We start from the raw sequence: 18,846 nt of genomic DNA, 5'->3' as shown, positions 1-18,846 counted from the left end.
GCATTCCTAGTACTAAATAAAGTTACTGTGACACAGATAAACCAGTACTTAAACTTACAGCCAACTTTAAATGACTATTACAGGGCTATGATTTAATCATGACTACAAACCCTGTGTAGGCCCCTTTAAGAAACTTCTTATCCTCAGTCTCACAGTGTCCGTCTCAGAACCTTAGTGACAAGAGCCAAAATAAAGACCACTCAATAAAAGAAAATCTAACAGGACACAAATACTTAAAAATTTATTTGTCCCAAAAGACATCTTATGGTTTCTTCATGGCAGTTAATTCTTAAGAGCATACAAATGCAGATATTGAGAATGGGTCCATCGCAGCTTTATTGAAAAAAAAAAAAAAAAAAAAAATCCTGATTTCAAGTGAAATTGCATGACACCGGCAGGTTAAAAAAACAGTCCAGCCCTGAGAGCAAACTAACTCACTTTCCTTGTTGGCTCAATCCTCCAGGCACCCATCAGATACCGAAGTCGGATAAAAAGGAGGTCTTTGCCCATTTGCACCCAGCTCCAAAATGGAACTAACTTAGAACCTGCAATTAAAAATAAATTAAAATCAATTGGGAGAAATATACAGCAGTTTAAAGTTGTATCCTTAAAGTGGCTGGGGCTGGGAAGTAGAGAGTAGTTTTCTAGATGTGTGTGAATCCCTGGATATGTGCACACACACACACACACACCCCACACCACATGAGGTAGGGGGAGGTCAGTTACCTTTGTGAGCATCTAGCATTTAAGTTTTACTTTAATCTTTTTTTTTTAAGTATAAAGATGAAGTGATTGTCCTCCCTAAGTTTGTCAGTGCAAGGAACTTGGGTGACTCTCAAGTGTGAACACCAAGGGGAGAAGAGTTTGTGCATGGAGAGAGTACTAGGAAGTGGGTGGCAGCTCACAAAAAGTATGATTCCACAGAGCACTACAAACATGCACACAAAAGACCTACAAGTGAGCCACTCTCTTTCCTCCTTCCCTATAGAAGCTCAGCCCAGGCAAGCCTTGAACTCATTAGTAGTCCAACTTGGCTCTTAACTTGTGACCCATCCTTGCCTTAACCTCCTGAGGCCTGGGGTAACAAAATGTGCACCACCAAACCTAGCAACAACCAGTCTCAATAGCAACAATGATGCCAGTATCCAGATAGCAGTTGTCCACAGCTCTGCCTCCAGCTACAAGAGAATAGCAGTCTAACTGATGTCTGGTCCCCAAGATCACTGGTGTTGTACCTACCAGTCAGTGAATATCTTACCAGGAGGAAGGCTCAGTACTCATCACTTCTAATCAAACTCCACCCTCAAAGCAGACCATCCTTTCCACCTTGGGTACAAACAGTTTTCTTCTGGATACATGGCCACTAAAGCATTCTGGAGGCATATTCTCTATTGTTAATTGGGGACAAACTAGGGAGAACTCTAACACCACAATTATCCCTGAGAGTCGAATGAGCCAAGAGCACATACCTGAAAATGATTTTAACCATCCCCCCAAGGCTGTCCTCTTTGATTCCAGAATAACGGTGTGGATTGATTACGTTCATATAAACACACTGTAGTTTGTAGAAGCCAGAGACCCCTGAACTCAAGAGGCACACATGCTACTGCATCGGGACTCCAAGAGAGGGGCTGGAGGCCAAGTGCACAGGGAAGAAGACTGCAAAGGTCTCCGATGGTCACATCAACCACTCCAAATGGTGAGTTGTTTGAGTTTATCCCAAGGTAAATGAAGGAGAAAGTGAGCTCCCACTGCACATGGACGGCACAGTTGAAAGGAGTCCCACACAAGCTTATAAATATTTCACAGGGTTGAAGATTTCAGAGGCCTTTACATTTGGGGATCTAGGTGCACATACAGCTAACCCCTAAGGGCTAAGATAGGGACTGTTTGAGTCTGTGAGTTCAAGACAAGCCTAGGCAATGCAATAAGACCATACCTGAAAAGCAAAGACATGGGCTCTGGGTAGCTAGACACTCACGGCCCCTCCTTAGCTCTGCACAGTGGTTTGTAAGTACTACGCTAGTAACACTCAAGCCCCAGGACCTTGTCTACTGGACACCAGGGCCAAAAGAAAGTCCACCAAAGACTCAAAGAAGAGTCTGGAAAACCAGTAAGAGGAAATACGATGGCACATGGGGCTCTGTGACGAGCTAGGGAGGCCCTGGTGAAGGAAAGGGGTGAATGGGAGCCAGCAGACTCCCTCAGATAACTGCACTGCCTGGCTAAGGACTAGCTATAAATAAACAATACACTCACCCTCAATTTCAGTCCAGTTGACGGCAACTTCTGCTATTGGAATTTTAAGAAATTGTGCTATGTACAGCAGTTCTACATCAAATGCCCTGAAAGAGAAAATACATTATTTATTTTAAAATGGACAAGTGGGGCATCAATCAGATGTCTACCAGGGCAGATGTGAAGCTTCTATGTAAAACTGAAGGCCAGATCCCCAGAGGGTCAAATAAGCAACACCGAGTAGATGGAAAGCTTCAAGGAAAACAAGATATGTAACATTTAAGTGAGAAATGCTGACCAGGCTCCTGAAAGGGCCACTCCGGTCACTTGCAGCTACTTCTCCACTTTCTCCTCTTAGCCAGATCCCTGTCCCTTCTGTGCTGTCTTGGATAGAGTGGGTCTTGGCAGCTATTAAAGCCCTACATAGTCTGGAAGGCTCTGGTTGTGACAGGAAAGACCCATAGGGGTTACTCTGTCCCAACACACCTTTACAGCTAGCTTGGATCCTTTCTTTCACACAGAACTAGATCTTCAGATACACTATTTTTTTTATCCCTTCAGATACACTATTTTTTTTTATCACGAAAGCAAAACAAGGTAGCAAAAGTCACATGCAGAGAGGCAGGAGTTAGGAATGCTGGGTAAGCCTTTGGGGACAGAGAATGATTAGCATAGGATGGTAACCACAGAACAAACACAGACACCTGTACTACAGACACCTACTGGACACTTCACCTATTTTAATCTGGGAAATTAAAGACTTTAAACACACACACACACACACACACACACACACACACACACACACGATACTTTAAATTTTGACACTACAGTTTAAGAGGAATTTTGGGAGTTTACCTGAAACCAATTTCTAGGGAAGATGACTGATCTTCAGAAACAGATCCACAAACGTGGTAGAGACATTAAACATGGGCATATATTAGATAATTATGCAGCTACCCATCAGGAACAAGTTACACAGAACTTGTGACAGCACTCAGCAAGGATCCTTTTGGCAACATTTTCCAGGCACTGACAATGTGCCAAGTACTTTGTAATAGAACAGATTAGTAAGTCAAGGCAGGAGGGGTTTTGTCCCTTCTAGAGCTTTCTTCCTCCCCAGGGCCTCGTGCACACAAGCACTCTTCCAATAAGTGGTGTCCCCAGCCCCTCAACAGCCTGTGCTTAGAGGACAGCAATCAGACTTAGGTAATGACCCTAAGGAGAGAGAACGAGGGGTGTGATGCCTGTGACAGTGCATGGCTGGGGAAGACAAGACACAGCGGGGCAGCATCGCAATTGCCTCTAAAGGTCATGGGAAACCACAGCAGGATTTGAAGCAGAAGTGTGAGTGTGATTACAAAGATCCCTGGGGCTGCATGGTTGTGGAGATGGAGAGAAACCAACAGGCTACAGCCATGGCTGGACACATGCAGGGGCCGAATCAATGTCTGGGCCAGTTCAGGATGCAGGGATGATAAGCATGTGAGGTAGGAGGGCCAAGATGGGGGAGATGAAGGTAGCAACTACAGAGCTGGAGCTAAGGGCACAGGCAGGGTCGATGGACAGGGTCTGAAGGAAGATGAGATAAGGAAAGGATGGACACAAGAAAAAAGAGGCAGGAGAGAGAACTCAGCAATTAAAGAACCAGGCTGAGGAGAGGAGAAAGACCCACCAACTGGAAAGGGAGACGAGGGGAGGAGCAAGGCTTAAGGAGACAGGGTATATCCTAGCCACACAGCTGACCCCGAGCACGCTTAGGTGAACATATAACATATGTGTCTATCTGGCTCCATCTGGATATTTGTCATGAGAAAACGGGAAACAGGGCTGGATGCCTGATAGGAAGGCAGGCATGAGACAATCCAGTCAGAAACCTACCATCGTTCAATGTGTAGAGACGAGAAGGTCCGGGCTGCTGCTTCTCGGGTTAGTAATTTGAACCCGCACTGCGTGTCCCTGATTCCTTTGACACAAAGGAACCACACCAGGAAATGGAACCCGTACATGAGAAGAGTACGGAAGTAAGAGCGCTAAAACAAAGGCAAAAGAGAAATCATTTTTCCATTCTGGGAGACACGGAAAACAGTGTCATTTAAACGTGGGCGTTTAAACATGCTGCTGGCTAGGGGCGCCTGCAGTTTGCACAGCAGGAGTTGGAGGCATAGTGAGCAGGATGCCGCTTCAAGAGCAGAGCATCATGGGAGAAGTGACTGTTTTTCTGGGGCTGGAGTCTAACAGCAACGGTTCAGGACCTGAGGGGCCAGCTCTTCAGTTACCTGTCTGTTTTTGTATTTAAATCATCATCAGTATGACAACTAATAGAAAAGGTGTCCTTTGAACAGATTTGAGTCCTGGCTCCCAGGCTGACAGCAAGCTGGCCTTGAGTAACTTACAGCGGGAATGGCACCTTACAGAGTTAGTAGGAGAGTCAAGTAGAATTATCTCAAAGCTGTAAGCCTTGTGCTCAGCCAGAGAGCAACAGGAAGTCAGTAACAGTTTTTGTAAGGAAAGCTGAGAGCTTCACTCTCAACCACAGCCACACTTGTGACTGGGCGGGAAGGGATATCAGAGCCCCACCTGTAAGACTATAAAGTCTTCCTGTCACCACTCCTGTACTGATCCAGATGGCTCTTACCTCTCTAAGCACGAGGGGCAGGGAAATTTCACCTTAAGACACTTTGGGAAGCTCACATGTACCTGCTCAGTATCTTCCACGTAAAATACTTCCAATAAATCCCGGAAGACTGACTTAATTCCCCAAAGAGCAATTATGCTAAGGGAAGGGACAACCAGAAACCAAAAGATAGGAAAATTAAAGGTGGAAAACACACATGCCAACTTCTGCTTGAGCAGTTTTCAATGTGATCTGCGTGAGCAGGGGAAAACATTCACAGCTGCTTTGCTTGGTGGTGAGAGAGCTTTGTCATATTTCAGAATGCAGCTGTTTATTAAAAAGCAGAAAGCAAGGTTTTCACAAGAAAAGCTTAACGTGTTTTGTTTTGTTGTTTTGTTTTTCAAGGCAGGGTTTCTCTGTGTAGCTCTGGCTGTCCTGGAACTCTCTCCATAGACCAAGCTGGCCTCAAACACACAGAGACTGGCCTGCCTCTGCCTCCCGAGTGCTAGGATTAAAGGCATGAGCCACCACTACCCTGCCTAATATTTCTGATTTCTAGCACATACAAAAGCATAATGGGGACCAGAGAGATGGCTCAGCAAGAACGAGTATTGGCTGTTCTTTGAGAGGACCTAGATTTAGTTCCCAGCACCCACATGGTGCTTACAACCTTCTGTAACTCCAGTTCCAGGGCATCTTATGCCCTCTTCTGACATCCAAAGATACTTCACATTGCGTGGTGCACATATACACAGGCAAAACACTTGTACATACATAATTAAAAATAGAGGAGAAAAAAAGCAAAATCTAGATTAAACCACATAGAAAATCTTGCTTTAATTTTTCAAACTTAACTTAAAAATTAGGAGATACCAGCCAGGTGGTGGTGGTGCATGCCTTTAATCCCAACACTTGGGGGGCAGAGGCAGGTGGATCTCTGTGAGTTCCAAGCCACCCTGGTCTACAAATTGAGTTGCAGGACAGGCTTCAAAGCCACAGAGAAACCAACCCTGGTTAGAAAGGGGGGGAAAAAAACCCCAAGGTTTATAAAGACCAGGAAGTCAGGAGAAATATAAAGCTTACTTGTAATTTCATTTTGTTAAAAACTAAAGGCATCAAACAAACGGATTCTACACCTGAATGCTTTTAAATAATAAACTCCACAGGTACCCACAAAGAAATTCAATAAAGCATTCTATCTACGCCTTGCCTGTCTTCTGGGAGAGTAGCATGATGGGAGATGGAATGATACTGAGGGCACAGTAAAACACAACAAGATGCATTCAGATACTATTCTGTAGGCATCTTAACTCTGTCTGGTCCCCATGGCTTATGTTATGTGTAGTGTAGAAGGAGAAATAGAAGGCTATGCTGCCACACCTCAACTAGATGTCTCATGCTTCCTGGAAACAGCTTTCCGTAAGGCAGGTGTAGCTCTCTAATGATCTGGCCAGCACTCTCACTGAGCAGCAGTTACAAGTAGCAACACAGTGGGCAATTCCTACTAGCCAGTGAGTGGATCAGGTTATCCTCTGCATGATGGGCCAGAAGACCTGAATCAACTAGGTGGAGAGGTGAAGAAACGGACAGAGAACAAGACACATTATAAATACATAGACCTGGGAGAACCCTAATCGTGTCTCTGCCTCCAGAGTATTAAGAGCCCCAATGTGCCCAGCTTCAACCAAAGAAAATTCTAAACAAAGAGAATTTACATCCTTAAAAATAAAGCCAAAGAGCCGAGGATGCAGCTCAGTGGTGCAGTGATGGCCTAGAGCACACAAGGTCCCAGTTTTGAGCCTCAGTACTGCGGAAAACAAAGGCTCATCCCAAAATACACAGCCCAGCAGCAAGCAGAGGTCACCTCTCTCCTCCTGACTCCTTTCTCGTTCTCTGTTTTCTTTCACCAAATAGATTAGCCCTGCTACATAGTACTTCATATTAAAAAACAGATTTACATTAATTTTATGTGTATGAGTGCTTTGTCTGCATGTATGTCTGTGTACCACATACATACAGTTCCAGAAAAATGTGCTGGGTCCCCTGGAACAGGGTCAGTAGATGGTTGTGAGCCACCATGTGGGAGCTAGGAACTGATTCCAGGTCTTCTGCAAGAACAGCCAGTGCTCATGCTTCTTAGTTTGAAATTTTACTTAGAATTCTTTAAATTAATGTCAACCTGTTTCCATTTGCACAGCAAATGTTGTTCTTTTAGCAGGTGATTGTGTTGTGTTCACAGCATCATCCTCATGTCACATAATACAATACTTCACACACACCCTCGCAACAGTCTGCATTATCAGTCTACTCGCTGGGATCAATTTCCTGCTGGGATATAGTGACATTTTCCATTGCTGAATTCAGGACTTCACTTCCTCAGCAATGTGCTAACCCTCCTGGACACATACTTTTTCTTTCCTTCCTCCCATGTACAAAGACGTCAATCAAGTCAGACTTGCCAATCTCTCAGGTTTCTATATTAAACGTCTAGGAGAGTGATATTCTGCATGCTTGACAGATTAACCTTTTCAAACGCTAATGAGAACTGTGTGGAACTTAGAATACTAAATGGACAGTAAAATGGTTTAGTTTGGAGTTGGAGAGATGGCTCAGTGGTTAACAGCACTGGTTGTCTTTGCAGCAGTCTTGAGTTCTGTTCCCATTGCCCACACTGTGTTTCACAAACATCTGTAACTTCAGCTCCAAGGATCTAGAGCCCTCTTTTGTAAAAGCCAGTCATGCATGCAGTACACAGACACACATGCAGGCAGAACATTCATATACACAAAATAAAAATTAAGAAAATCTTATAGAAAAGGTTTATTTCTGAAAAATGAGTGTCTAGGGAAACACATGTCTGAGTCCTCTTCCAGCTGCAAGAGCTGTCTCTCTGCTTCCCAGTGAGGTCTGTTACTTTGCCCTTCAGCAAAGGAGCATTTGGTTTCTACTCTTGTGAGGTCTGCAACTTTGCTGTCTTTGTCTTTTGAGGGTTTGCAACTTTGTTATCTCGTTCCAGAATCATGGAGGGGAGGCATTTAATTTTATTTTAATAATCCTAGAATTAGCATACACAAAAATTACCTACGACCTGCTGAGAAGCAGGCCTTGGTCTCATCCTAGAGTCTGAGAATGATGGGCCTACCTACAATCATGAACTACAAATCCCTCCCCAGGTAATCGGCCACACACAGACACTGGCTCTTCTCTACTCTCAGTGAAAAATCACTGTGAACATGATGGTTCTTGAATTTGACACTCAAGATCTCCATTTTAAAGTGAAAAACCCTGACTGCAACTTTAAACACACACACACACACACACACACACACACACACACACACACACACACACACACGGGGGGGGGGGGGGACCCTCTGTATCTTAGAAACAACCCTGAAAATGCTAAGGTAAAATCTCACCCCTCCTGTATACACTTACGCTAAACTTTCATAAACTCCAATGAAATTGATGGGAAGCTTGTTTTTGAGAGAAAACACAGGCACCCATTTCTTGTTAGACGTGCATGTATATGTAAAAGGGGGTTAAAGATTAACAAGCTACTGTCCATGGCAGCCTGGGAAAGCCTCACCTGAGCAATTGATTCTTTCTCCAGATGCGCTCTAGACCCACAAGCAATGGCCATTTGATCCTGAGGAAAAAAGCATCAGCATCACCCTTTTTAATATTTAAGTATCACATATAAATGCATCTATTTTCAATGCAAATGTCTCACCTTTATAGTTTGAAAAAGTAACACTAATATTTGTAACGTCTATTGAGGGTTTCAGAATATGCAGAGGGAGACAGCTAGTCACGCTTATTAAGAGGACTCTACTGGGTGTGGTGTACACCTTTAATCTCAGCACTTGGGAGGCAGAAGCAGGTGGATCTCTGTGGGTTCAAGGCTTGCCTGCTCTACAGAGTGAGAACCTGTCTCAACAGAGAAAGAGGTTCAGCTGCAGGTAAATTCTGACTTTGCTTTTGAGCCCTGTAATCCTGACTGTCACTCAAGGAGTTCGTATACTCACAGGCCATGGCTGGAGAGTGCTCAGCCCCTTTTCTAGTTTTTCAACATCTGGAAACTTTGTGGCTCCATCAGCATCAGCCATGAGGATCTTCTCTCCTCGAGAACTGAATACACCCTGAATTCACAAATCCCAGAAGAAAGAAAGTTGCTTAGAACTAAGTTCACACCCAAGGGCATTTCAGTTCATCCTGTTTTAAGACAACTAAGAGTGGAGTATTAGTTATAATATGGCAGAAGGGGACAACAGTTCACAGCTAGGCAGATAGGAAGTCCCCGCTTGTATTCACTGACCATTTCACTGTTGCAGGAAGTTTCACACTTCTCCTCCTAATTAATACCCTGGAAACCATCAGGTCTGAATACAACCAACTTGCAGGAGGAAAGGAAGTCCTCAGCGCTAACACAGAAAGCAGGACACACATCACACCATCTATGTGCCCATCTTAGTGAGTTAGTGCTCTTGTGCCTTGAGGCAACTTGAGCAACACATAAAGAACCTGTCTCCCAAACAGAAATAACATATGCCCTGTGTGTGGCTCTGTACATAGTAATCCCCACTCAGGAGGTGGAAGCAGGAAGATTTCCAGTCTGAGGCCACACATCCTTGAGAAGTGCATGGTGAAATTTGACATTTCTATTATTATGCTGCCTTATGTATTTTAAATTAGTTGCTGAATAGGGCAAAGTGGTGTCACTAACTTCAGGTCCAAATCTCTTTATTGTCCTTGGGGCAACTGAATCTTGGTAAAATCAGTTTGGCCATTAGTACAAACTGTAAAATACAGTAAAATAGTAAAATGTATATATTATTTTACAAAGAAATTAATTTCTGTGGTGTGACTGAGTAACATGGCAGCTCTGTCAGCACTCAGTGCTGATGGTGGAGGTGACTCATATATGATGAGGGATGTCCTTCTGTATGCTGTGAATATATGTCTCTCTTACTGGTTGATGAAAAAAGCTGTTTCGGCCAATGGATAGACAGGATGTAGCCAAGCAGGAAGTATAGTCAGGGCTACCAGATTAGGAGAATTCAGGGAGGAACAGCAGAGAAGCAGTAGTCAGGGAGATGGCATGTAGCTGCCAGGGGGATAGGATGCCAGGCATTCTCTGGTAAGCCAGGACCACATGGAGATACACAGATTAATAGAAATGGGTTAATAATTAAGAGAGAGCTAGCCAATAAGAAGCCTGAGCCATTGGCCAAACAGTTTATAATTAATATAAGCCTCTGTGTGATTATTTGGGACTAAAGGACTGAGGGACTGGTCGGGACAGAAATTTCAGCCTACACATGTGCATGTGCACAGAGCTCTTATCACAGAGCCTTTTCTAGGGCTGGCCTCCTCTCCAGTATGCCTCCATCTGCTTCAGGCCCACCTCTATCCTCCCCGTCTGTCTTCTCACTACCACAGTGCAAATAACTAAACCTCATACAAGACTACACTGGATGAGGACTGACAGCTTTTCCCAAGCCTTACTCTGGGTTAAGTCTGAAACACCCAGGAAACAGTGTGAGGAGGACAAGGGGGGACAGTAGGGGTGACTGTGAATAATTTACATCCTCTCCATGTATGAAAATGTCTAATGAAACGCATTATTTTCTACAACATATGCTATTATCTTTCAAAAGATTTAATTTTATGTGTATGAGTGCTTTGGCTGCATGTATGTATATGTAGCATGCATATACAGTATCCACAGAGGCCAGAAGAGGGTCCTGGATCCCCTAGAATTGGACTTACAGATGGTTGAAAGTCACCATGTGAGTACTTGGGGCCAAATCTGGGTTCTCTGCAAGCAGTCAGTGCTCTTAACTGCTGGGCCATTTCTCCAGGTTTAACGTTTTATTCAAACAGCACAAATGAATGAATGAATGAATGAATGAATGACGAATGAGGAGGTGACAGAACACTGTAAAAGTCACTTTGTGTTCATAAGGAAAAGGGAGTGATAGGTGACAGCCAGGGCCTCTGCTGACAACCATGAGAGCTAATGGGAGTCCACACTGCTAGCCCTAAGCTTCTTTTTGGGGAGACTATAAACCACTAAGGCATCTGGATTTCCTTTCACACATACTGGTTTGCTTTGCTTTGTATTTGGTCCTTTTTTTTTTTTTTCACTTTAACTCTTTTTTCTATCTGACAGGCCTTCCTTGGCCAAAAACAACCTCTTCTGCCTTTGGCCTGACAGGCTCCTCGCTAGAGCCTCTCCTCAGTCTATCCATCTTCACTCCACTTGGGCAGATGCTTGTCTCTCCTGGGGCACAGTGGTCCACATCAGCAGACCCAGGAGTCACCTGACTTCAGGCTACCAGGCTCTGCAGTGCCTCCTCAAGGGAGAGTGCAACACATGAGATCATGCTGCCTTTGTGTGAGCAGCCACTCTCGCCTCAGCAAAGAGGACGCGGCACGCTACCCAAACGCGGCACCTAGTGGACTACAGACAGAGTGTGAAGCTTACATTTTATCAAATCGTATATCTAGAGCTGTTGATAACTTCCAACACCGCTATTTGATATGAGGCATTATAAGCTGAAAAAGAGGCTATCAAAATACCCCCAATTTGAAATAAAAATGTGAATTATTTTACCATCCTAACAGCACCACCTTTCCCACGATTCTGCACCAGTGTTAGCACTCGTACTTTATCGCTTCCGTATTTCTGGGAGTATTTTAAAGCGACCTGTTGACAATAGAAAGGACAGGGTTAGCTTGCAGAGTGATATCAGGGATACCGAGTTATTCCGATGCGATCAGAACACGTTACATGTATATACCGAAATCCCACACCGTGCCCCATAAACATATACAATTAGCACGTGTCAGTCAGGATACACATAATCAGACTCCACAAGTCACACAGACGGGGGGGTTTTCACTTGGGCACAAACACCACCACTGCAGCTCATCCTTCTTGTGACAGCTGAGCCTTTGGCATTTCCATAGAGGATTGTCTTGAGTGTTAAGTGACACTGAAAGACCCAGCCCACTGTGGGTGGCACCATTCTCCAGGCCTGCACACTGTATGACTGAAGAGAGTTAGCGAGCAGGCAGGGTGGGTGCACTTGTCTCTCCCTGCCCCCTGCTGCGGATGTGGCCTGACCATCTGCCTCAAGCTCCTGCCTCTGTGACTTCCCTGCAGTGATGAGCCCCTTCTCCCTGAAGTTGCTGCTTTCTTTGCTCACGGCATTCTATTAGTGACAGAAGTGAAAATGGGACAAGAAAATGGGACAGCTTTGGGTTCCTCCAGCTGGTGGATTTAAGCCACATGTCCTAAATGACTCCAAGTTTCCTATCGAGCAGCCATTCTAAAAGCACACATACTTACCTTTGAAGTCTGGTCTTGACTGCCATCGTCAACTACTATCACCTCATAAGTGAATTTAGGGTCCTGTTTCTGCAAGAAGCAAAAATATCTAATCTTAATTTGGCAAAATTATGATAAAGATTAATAACGTTATAACAGTATCTCAAATTTCTTCAACATTCGTGCATGTATGTGTGTGTGGGGGATGATCTTGGAGCACATGTGGAGATCGGAGGACAACTTCTGGGGGCCGGCTCTCTCCTACCACGTAAGTCACAGGGATCAAACTCAGGTGGTCAGGCTTGGCAGCAGGGGTCTTTATGGTATGAGCCACTTTGCCAGCCTGTATAACTGTAATTTAAAAAACCTTTTTCTTTCAAATTTAATTCAAAACTGTATGTGTGCATTGCATGTGCACACTCACACACATGGGCATGCACATGCATGGAGAGTAGAGGAGTTGGTTCTCTCCTTCCACTGTGGGTTCTCAAGAAATGAACAAAGGTCTTCAGGCTTGCACAGCAGGTGCCTTTACCTACTAAGACATCTTCCCAGCCCTAAAAAACTTATAATTTAAACAACAGGACTTCTAATGTTGCTAGGAACACATGCAGACAGTAGTACACAAACCACATGAAATAAAAAAGGCTCGGAAGGAACCTTGGGTAGACATATGCCCCAACCACATGAGTGGCGGGGGCATACATCTTTGGTGCTAAAGCAGGCTGGGAAGGAGCCATGTCTGAGAAAGAAGTCCCTTGCTTTGTCAGGGAGTTTGGACCTGGGCGACATTCCTCAGTCTTACAGGAGCAAAGCTCACTTCTGTTTTACCTCACAGGTAAGTCTGAGTCTGTAATAGTCCCTTTGTGTCAAGAAATGTGTCTTAAAATCCAAAGCTAATCAAAATAAGGAATTTTCTAGAAAGAGACAAGGTTTATAGCTCATATCTTTAACCAACCAAAGACAACTCCAAAGAAAGATATAAATTACTGTGCTTCTGAATATAAAAAGCGTAAGTATTTAAAAAAAAAAAAAAAGTACAAGCACATACAAAATATATATCTTTTAGGGTTGGATCTACAGCCCCTGTAGCATGCCTGCCTAGGACGTTTGAGCATCTGCATGTATGTCTAGATATAAATAACCCAGTATTGATGACTCTCTGCTGAGGGTTGGACTACAGTATTTTATTTTTATGTGATGAGCTTTTAACTTAAAAATTTTAACACTGTAGTGTTGTATCACTTAATCAAGGTGAATTCACTTGAGAAACAATTCTTCAGACTATGTTATAAAGACTCCAATGGATCGCTATACATGAATACCTGCACACACATACACCTCCTTTTAAAGAGGTCACAGAAGTGAGCCTGCACACAATCACTGGCCCATAATCTATACTAGATCACCAAGTAAGAGAGAATTAGAAAGTTGGGAGGTTACAACAGACAAAAGCCTGCTTCCTGGTTTGTCTTCCTCTAAAGGTAGCATGCTGCCTGCCTGGCCTGCCTCCATAGTGCACCCAGCTGGGACCAACAGCCAGGGACCTGCTCGAGCTTTAACTAGAGACGTGACATTGAAAGAGAAGTGTGATACCTGTCTCTTTTCTAGGTAGTTCATGGCTTCATCCATCATCACAGGCACTAAAGGGAAAAAACATTTTACAGATTGCTTCTGAAAATGAGTCAGCTAGCCCAGCATACTCCATTCATGTAGGAAGATGTGCCTGTCATCTACCAAGACTCTCACTCAGATTCTCACTCAGAATGTCTCTTGTTCTCATCATAGGACTTTTCTAGAAAACTTCAGTCCTTCTAGAAGTTTCCCCTCTTCCCAATCACAGCTGCTAACTATGTACTCTCTCAGGGAGTGCAAACACCACAGGATTCCCTTTCTTCGCAAAGGACTCATTAGGTAATGAACTCAAATAGAACTTACACCAAAGGACTCATTAGGTAATGAACTCAAATAGAACTTACACCGTTTCTCTTCATTGTAGGAAGGCACAACAACAGACAGCTGTTTGGTAGGTGAGTCCCAGATGCTGGGTAGTGTTTCCTTCTGGCCTTTGGCATTGAGGAAGAACTTCTCTTCTTCATGTCGGTGATGTGGTGGCATTTTTGTAGCAGTTATAAATGCAATGACAGAAACCTAAAGGTAGATGTGAAAAACTGGTTACAGTGACCTCTTTTAACATTTGCTGTGCTAAAACATTATCATTTGTACATTTTGTAAAATTCTTATTGTTGTTTGGGAGAATATGGAGACTCCAGTTTGATTCTTTGTCAGTGTTCTGGAGGTGATTATGTTGTTACATGGCAGCCAGGCTCTAATCATGAACTGAGACTGTCCTTGGCCCCATTAGTAATGTGCTAAATGCGTTAGGAGGTCTCCTATCCACCTCTCATTCCCTGGGGCCTCTTCTATGCCAGATACAAAAGTCAATACCAGAAGCTCAGCCCACTCTTACAAATGGACAGCAAGGTACCATTTCCTGCCAGGGGCATGTGTATGACAGGTCAAATCCATTTGGCAGCAGTAACAGAGGAGGACTAAACTGATTCAACTTATGATGGAGAGGTTCCTTGGAGCCCCACAGCAGGGACTGTAATGCATAAGAATGAATTCTGGTATTTATCATTAATTTGAATCGAGAACACAGCATCTTCTGGAGTAATGTGTTAGACTTAAAGGCTCCTGGGGCTGAAGCGGTTAAGTGAACTGGCTGCTCTTGCAAGGAACTCAGGTTTGGTTCCCAGCACTTACACTGGCTGTTCACAACTGTCCATCACTCCAGTTCCAAGGGATCTGGCAGCCTTTTCTAGCCTGGGAGGACACCAGGCATGCATACATTGCAGTATACATACATACATTCAGGCAAAAGCACTCATACACACAAAATAAAAATAAATATTATGAAACAAACTTGTGGGTGTACTTTACATGCACTTGGGAAGCTGGCTTTGGAAATGAGCCATAATTTGTATCACCATTCTCACTGGAGAACTTTATTTGAAAACAAGCAACACATGCTTGCAATTCTGCTCAATTCTACTTGATGATTATCTCTAGTATCCCACTGTGTGTACTGATGAGTATGAACATAAAGATGGCAGCCACACTGACACGTATGAGTCCTTCTACAAGTCAGTGGTTGAGAACATTGGCTCCCAGCACCCATATGGAGACTCACAACTGATTGCTTATAACTACAGCTCCAAGGATCCAATGTCTGACTTCTGCACTCACCTGCATGTACACACACACACACACACACACACACACACACTTAAAAAAAAAATCTTTAAAAATGAAAAGGGTCTGGCTGTGTGCTCTATTGTACAGATTGTGACTTCTGAGTTCAGTTTTCCAAGAGTGAAACCTTGGAAAACAATTAAGCCAGACCTGGGGTGCGAAGGTTTATGTTAACACAACATATCATACACAAAGTGAAATTTAACTGTAACCATGAGGGCCCATGGAAAGGGACAGGTGGGTCACTTAAAGTGCTTCTCGGGCCTGCGAGAAAGGGATAGCTGTATCAAAGGAATAATCACTGCAGTGGCTAGAAACATGGAGAAAAACTGGAGTCTGTAATAATACAAGAATAAAAGCTGGTCATCGTTTTAAGCGGAAATAGCTCAGCATCTTAAAGACTTGAGCTTCCGGATGCAAAAGGTGTTTCATGTGACTGGGAACCTAAGGACTTTTCATAAAAACGAACAAAACCTCCACACCCATCAAAAAAGACTCACACGTGCATTTAAATAAATCTCTGTATCTCACAATAAATTTGGAAGGCAGACCAAGTTAAAGATGCTTGGGAAGGCAGTCTGTAAAATCCACACTAACAAACTCAGACAGGGTATTTGGAACCACAGAAATACTAGTTAGGTTTTAAAGAGTTGGAATTACCTTACTGCAATCATGGTTTTAAAGTGGGTCCCGATAGAGATAGAGATGATTTAGAGCTGAAATGCTATTTGGATTTGTTTTTAAATGATGTTAACAAGTGGGACACGGTGGAAAGAACAACAGTGGGTAGATGGACAATGAGATGAGTGTCAAGATCCAGCGGGCTGCACACTACGTGCAACATGCATTCAGTAAAAGAAAGGGGCCCTCTACCACTTCAAGCAGTGGCATCTGATAAGGTCCACACAACCTCGTCGTGCACACACTCATCTAAATCTGTGCAACAACTCAGAATTGTGCCACAAGAGCCAGATTTGTTCCAAACCTGTAAAAAGAAGGAATTTTAGTAAGAAAGCTTCTGGCTCACCCAGACACACAGCAACAAAGTCATCAGGCTACACCATTCCTAGACTGTGCATGTACATGTACAGCGAGTGGGCAGAGGCCTTCCTGGCCAACTGTCGAGCCGTCAAGGAAGCATATCAAAAATCTCCATGTATCGAATTAGTGGCAGGCTCTTTGGAAACTCTGTGACATATTCTGTTGGCAAACCTGCCCTCATCTATATATCAGCAAGGTTCTGCAACGTTTCTATAAGAATGGCAAAGAAAATGCTAAGGTGCTTGATTCTGGAACAAAATGATCCCCCGGCAGAAAGGTCAAGAATGAGGTCTGGGCCTGTCTCTTGCTCACCCACCATCCCTAGTCGGCCAGGTCCACTGCTGTATTCCTGGCTGCAGCACACGGTACATCAGGGGGCTCAGGAAAGTAGAGACTGCATGCCCAAGAGGAAGGCTAGGGGATGAAAGGCCGGGTAGCCCGGGTTTCAGTGGGGGCCCAGAAACGCTGAGTGGAGACAAGGTTCCAAAGGGGAAACAAAGGGTCAAGGATTTCGGGGGATCTGGGTGCAAGAGGCCCGAAAACGAATGGGAAGGGCAGAAGGGGAAGCCCGGAGCACCGGACTCCACCACGGTCTCACCAAGAGGAGCGCGGCGGCTGCCAGCGCCACGACAAGCCCCGCCAGCTGCAGCAGCAGCGAAGCCATCCCGCAGCGCCACACTTGCGGAAGCGATGTGTGACGCTGGGTCCCGCCCCAACCCGCCCCGCCCCACTGGAGAGGCCTTGCTGCCCCAAGGCCGCCGCCCGCAGCGACACCATGCGGCCGCGCCCGGTCACGGCAGGAACACGAATCCACCCACAGCGCCCTCGCGCGGCTCCACAGAGGATTGCACAGTCCGGTGGGACATCAGCCAATTGATAGCGCTAAGAGCTTCACACACGTGCTGTGCCATGAAGCTCAGCCCTTTCTAAGGATGCCTGGCGCCAGGGACTCTCTTTTTAGAGTCTCCCTAATTCCGCGCGCGCGTATGTGCACGGGCGCACAGGCCCGTGGGGGCAGGCAGTGAGACTCAGGGGGCTGGCGTCATCAGCGGTTGTGACAGTACCGACCCGGCCCTCCCTAACCAGGTGCTCGTGGGTCTCTCGGGCGAGCGGGACCTGGTGTTCATGCCCGGTCCCCGGGAACACAGCGGCCTCCACGGAAGGAGGGGCTTCTCTAAGCAGGACTCCTCCGAGAGGCTGGACTGCAGAGCCTGCAAAGTGAAGGGCGCAGGCGCAGCACGGGACGGGAGACTGTCCGGATCCAGTGAGTTGCTGCGCGTGCACAGGAGGCGCGGTTGTGGCTGCTGGAGGCGCTAAGGGACAGTATAGCCAGGATGGCCCCGACCTCTTAACCGAGCCCCACCCCGCTCTGCACTGTAAAACCGGAGTGACCCCTTAGGCGGTGACCACTTACGCTGCTCACGCGTGTAAACCGAAACTCCTGTGTCTGCGAGTGCAATCACGTGTACCTGCTCTGACTTTTGACTGCATGTAGTTGATGAAGCCAAACCAGTAACTGTAAAAACACAATCCTCGTAGTCGCTAAAGTTGCAAGTACATGTTGAGTTTCTGCTTCAGGACTAGAGTGACGCGACTGACACCCAATTAATCCTCTTCTAAGTGTGTCAGTGGCCTTGGACTCTAGTCCTCCTGACTAAGTACAGTTAAGTTCACCCATGACAACTGATTGCTACTGTTAGAGCTTTTTATAAATAATGGTTAATACCTGAGTGTACAGAGATCGATGCCTCAGCACCACACTCTTAAAATACTGGGTTTATGCTCTAAGATGCACTGACTCAGAACTGTGGTACCACTGGAGTATTACAGGAGATTTCTGGTGAGTAAATGTTATTTTGTATGTTAGGGCTTTTGATAAAAATGTCATGCTTCAAGGTATAGTTTTTCAATTCATTTAAATCGATGGGGCTTAATGTATATTCCCCTGCATAAGTGAAATACATATGTAATCTTTCCTTATAAACATTTAGAAAGAAAACTGTTGTCCTGATGGAAGAGAACTTGGTGAATTCAGAACCACAACTGTCAACATAGGTGAAAATACATTTTAGCTGGTGGGAAACCCCGACCACCACCACTGACAGGCCCTCATCCCCTGTGCCACCTTTTTTTTTTTTTAACCAGTTCTACTATGCCTAAGACATTTGATGATGCTAAGAGATTTTATCATTACACCCACTTTGTAGCTCAGATTAGAGGGAAGAAAAGAAATTAAGATATCAAGTAGTAATACCATTTTCAAGTTACTGACCTGAACATGTCAAAAATTCCAGAGGCAACTGGAGGGTCTAGCCAGACAACCATATAATACAAACCAAAACATTTAAATTGCTTTGTA

General features: G+C 44.8%; 1 protein-coding gene across 4 annotated transcripts; it reads right to left on the bottom strand.

Moving 5' to 3' along the window:
- Positions 1-216: 216 nt before the first annotated feature.
- Alg5 (ALG5 dolichyl-phosphate beta-glucosyltransferase) lies at positions 217-17,179 on the bottom strand. Of its 4 annotated transcripts, none has more exons than XM_051176954.1 (10): positions 17,092-17,179; positions 14,171-14,348; positions 13,788-13,834; positions 12,213-12,281; positions 11,475-11,567; positions 8,884-8,997; positions 8,445-8,504; positions 4,120-4,271; positions 2,260-2,345; positions 217-545 (listed from the first exon to the last, which is right to left on the bottom strand). In XM_051176954.1, exons 2-10 carry the CDS (start codon positions 14,307-14,309, stop codon positions 430-432), a joined length of 876 nt encoding a protein of 291 aa, XP_051032911.1. In that variant the 5' UTR covers positions 14,310-14,348; positions 17,092-17,179; the 3' UTR covers positions 217-429. The 4 variants fall into 4 exon arrangements, with proteins under 4 accessions (XP_051032911.1, XP_051032909.1, XP_051032910.1 ...); XM_051176952.1 differs by having other exon boundaries at positions 14,171-14,342; positions 17,086-17,151; XM_051176953.1 differs by lacking the exon at positions 17,092-17,179 and adding an exon at positions 16,804-16,930 and having other exon boundaries at positions 14,171-14,342.
- Between the last annotated feature and the right edge of the window lie 1,667 nt (positions 17,180-18,846).

This window comes from Phodopus roborovskii, unplaced genomic scaffold (genome assembly GCF_943737965.1).
Source record: "Phodopus roborovskii unplaced genomic scaffold, PHOROB, whole genome shotgun sequence".
Taxonomy (NCBI): domain Eukaryota; kingdom Metazoa; phylum Chordata; class Mammalia; order Rodentia; family Cricetidae; genus Phodopus; species Phodopus roborovskii.
The sequence above is the reverse complement of the archived record's forward strand: the minus strand, read 5'-3'. Positions and strand labels throughout refer to the sequence as shown.

Coding starts and splice junctions, on each gene's coding strand:
- Alg5 (XM_051176952.1), bottom strand. CDS start 17,151: ATGGCTTCGCTGCTGCTGCAGCTGGCGGGGCTTGTCGTGGCGCTGGCA. Junction 14,343..17,085: donor CAGCCGCCGCGCTCCTCTTG/GTGAGACCGTGG, acceptor ATCTACCTTTAG/GTTTCTGTCATTGCATTTAT. Junction 2,346..4,119: donor TCTCTACACATTGAACGATG/GTAGGTTTCTGA, acceptor TTTCTCTTTCAG/GGCATTTGATGTAGAACTGC.